This window comes from Octopus bimaculoides, chromosome 25 (genome assembly GCF_001194135.2).
Source record: "Octopus bimaculoides isolate UCB-OBI-ISO-001 chromosome 25, ASM119413v2, whole genome shotgun sequence".
Lineage (NCBI taxonomy): Eukaryota > Metazoa > Mollusca > Cephalopoda > Octopoda > Octopodidae > Octopus > Octopus bimaculoides.
The window spans coordinates 29,251,155-29,254,398 of record NC_069005.1 but is presented as its reverse complement, the minus strand read 5'-3'; the positions used below and the strand labels follow the sequence as shown (position 1 = coordinate 29,254,398).

General features: G+C 35.9%; 1 protein-coding gene across 4 annotated transcripts in view; it reads right to left on the bottom strand.

Moving 5' to 3' along the window:
- Nucleotides 1-3,244, bottom strand: part of LOC106871681 (sodium- and chloride-dependent GABA transporter 2) — a 20,441-nt gene that overhangs the window by 5,447 nt on the left and 11,750 nt on the right. For all 4 annotated transcript variants that reach the window (XM_052976674.1, XM_052976673.1, XM_014918279.2 and 1 more), the window contains 2 exons: nucleotides 1,368-1,471; nucleotides 533-657 (listed from right to left, as the gene is read on the bottom strand). In XM_052976674.1, the coding sequence (XP_052832634.1) occupies nucleotides 533-657; nucleotides 1,368-1,471 (229 nt within the window). The remainder of the gene's footprint in view (nucleotides 1-532; nucleotides 658-1,367; nucleotides 1,472-3,244) is intronic.

Sequence of the window (3,244 nt, the reverse complement as noted above, 5' to 3'; positions counted from 1 at the left end):
TATACTGTTATGTCTGGGGAGAGTCATTTTCTTATTGTGCCTTAAAATTTAACACACTCACCGGTAAAATTTCCACTTATTTCTTATTTTTATTTTCCTAAAATTTTCGTTGCGTCTTGCAACCTTTTCAATAGCCTAGACTTTGTCCGTTATTTATGCTGCGTTCTGTTTTTGCGCATGTGTGTGTCTCAGTGTGTGTGTATGTATGCATGCATGTATGTGTGCATGTGTGTCTGTGTGTGTGTGCATATGTATGTATGTACGTATGTGTGTGTATGTATATATGTATGTATCTGTGTGTTTGCATGTATGTATGTATGTATTCTGCATATTCCTGTGTTTGTGTGTTTTTTTTTTATGTATGTGTGTGCATGTGTGTATATGTATGTATGTACCTCTGTCTCCTTGTGTGTGCATGTCTGAGTGTGTGTGCGTGTGTGTGTGTGTGTGTGTGTTTTGCTGCTATGTACCGTGGTAAATTTCCTGTTTTGCTTCAGTTACCAATGATGAATCCAAAGAAATTAACACTTACCATCTTCGACAACTTTGTCAAGAGGTACACCTTTCTTGTATGACATAAACCCCAACACAGAGAAAATGGCAAACCCAGCTAAGAAACTGGTCAAGCAGTTAATGAAGGGCAGTAGTATGCTATCCCTGAAAGAATAGAATAGATTTAATTTATGTTTGGAAGGGCATTTCATAAAGGCATTAACTTCCTATTTACTCATTTGTGTGTGTAAGTGTTTATTTCACGTTGTTCCAGTCCACTCAGCTGGCAAGAAATGAGTAGTCCCTATATTTCAAAGGGGCCAGCCTTGTCACCCTCTGTGTCATGCTGAATCTCCATGAGAACTATGTTGAGGCTACATATGTCTGTGGAGTGCTCAGCCACTTTCACTTTAATTTTACGAGCAGGCTGTTCTGTTGATCGAATCAGTTGGAACCCTTATTGTCGTAACCAATAGGATGCCTGCAAGTGACATGCTCAACTGGTTAAGGTCAAGCAAATCTGGGTATTGAGCAGAATATTTGCTGTAGACCATCTTTATTATTATTATTATTATTTCTATGTGGGGCAAAATGCTTAGTGGTATTTCATTTCACCTGCATGTTCTGAGTTCAATTTCCATGAAGGTCAACTTTGCTTTTCATCCTTTCAGGGTCAATAAATTGAGTACCAATGAAACACTGGGGTCTTTGTAATCGACTAATCCCCTCCCACCAAATTTCAGGCCTTGTGTCCATTGCAGAAAGGATTATTATTGTTATTTCTTATCTTCATATGTTTAGTAATATAGATATATGAGATGACATATATGAGGGGACATATATGAGATTATTAGGTATCGAAGTTGATGGATTACCTAAATGTATTATTGTGGAACTTGTTGTAACTGGCCATGGTGATCAGTCCACCCATACTGGTACTTACTGAAAAAAATATTTGCACGGCGGCATCCACCCATACCTGTAGAATAAAAATACAATAAATAAACAGAGTGATTAAATAGATGCAGGTGTGGTCATGTGGTAAGAAGCTGGCTTTCCAACCACATGGTTTTGGGTTCAGTCCCACTGTGTGATACCTTGAGTAAGTGTTCTTCTACTATGTGTTTGTGTATGTGTTTGATAACCAGTGTTGATGTTTTTACCTTCCTGTAACTTAGCAGTTTGGCAAACGAGTCCAATAGAATAAGTACCAGGCTTTAAAAAAAATATATTTACTGGAATTGATTCATTTGACTAAAAATTCTTCAAGGCAGGGCCCCAGCATGGCCACAATCTAAAGACTGAAACAAGTAAAAGACAAGAGAAAAGAATGATTATATTAAAAATCATTTAAAACTCTGTGGAAATCTGCTCTTTATAAATAACGTCATGGAAGAGCTAATTACCTTTATATTCAAATCATTAAACTTAATTGTCTAATGAGGTTATTATATTTTTCACAATGAGGCTGTCTGTATTTTGATGCAAAACAATTCAGGATGCCAGCAGATTGGGAAAAATTTTTTCTATTGGTTAATACGTGCTGAGGAAGGTGAGGTTTTTATAGCAAACCAGAAACCAGTCTACGTGTATACCTATACCAATAAATATATAGCTTTATGTTATATAAGTATGTGAGGGATTTTTTTCGATCTGCTTGCCTGAGTACTGTTGATTCTGTTATTATTTTCAGTGTTAAATTTTTTGGTGGTTTAAATGAGGGTTTTAACTCTCATTTCTAGCAGGTAGACATATTAGTGTGTCCTTATGATTAATATATATATATGTGTATACACACACACACACACACACACACACACACATATACATACACACGTACATACATATGTTTATACATGACGGACAAGAAACTTGCTCAGGGTGCCATGCAGTAGGACCGAACCCCAAATCACGTGATTGGGAAGCGAACTTCTTACCACATAGCAATGCCTACACCTTAAATTAATTAAGACAATTAATTAACAACTCTAACTGAAATTCTCTTAGATAACAAATCATTTTTTTTTTTTTACTGTAAGAACGAGATCCTCATTTATAAAAATGAAAAAAGTTTTTAAAAAATAGAGATAAGTGACGTAAGTAAGTAACTCTTATAGTTTATCTGGAACTCTTGAGGATTTTTCAAGTGTCTATTTATCCCGAGGAGTACTCAAAAGTAACGATCTAGATCCTCTTCTCCTCCCAAATCACCTGTATTTCTCTCTTTATTTCTCTCCTTGACCTCTCTAGGAGAATTTTCACATTTATATTCGTGTTTGTTTTTATTATTATTATTATTATTTATTATCATTAGTAGTATTAGGTGGCAAGCTAGCAAAATCTTTAGCACACCGGAAGAAATGCTTGGCGGTGTTTCATCCGTCCTTACGTTCTGAGTTCAAATTCTGCCAAGGTCGACTTTGCCTTTCATCCTTTCAGGGTTGATAAAATAAGTTCCAGTCGAATGCTATGGTCAATGTTTTTGACTTAATCCCTCCCCCAACGTTGCTGGCTTTGTGTCAAAATTTGAAACCATTATTATTATTATTATTATTATTATTATTGTTCAGTAGTTTTATTTTTATAACGTGCTTTCACTTCACTACCGAGCGCAGCTCTGTGCGCCTTGGGTATGTGCTGTGGTTTGCTGTGGTGCTCTTATGTTTACTGTATTGAAAGTGTTTTGTGTAGAATGTGTGCAGTACCCAGTAGTGCAATTTTCTGTATGTTATATATATTTGTAAGTCCTGGT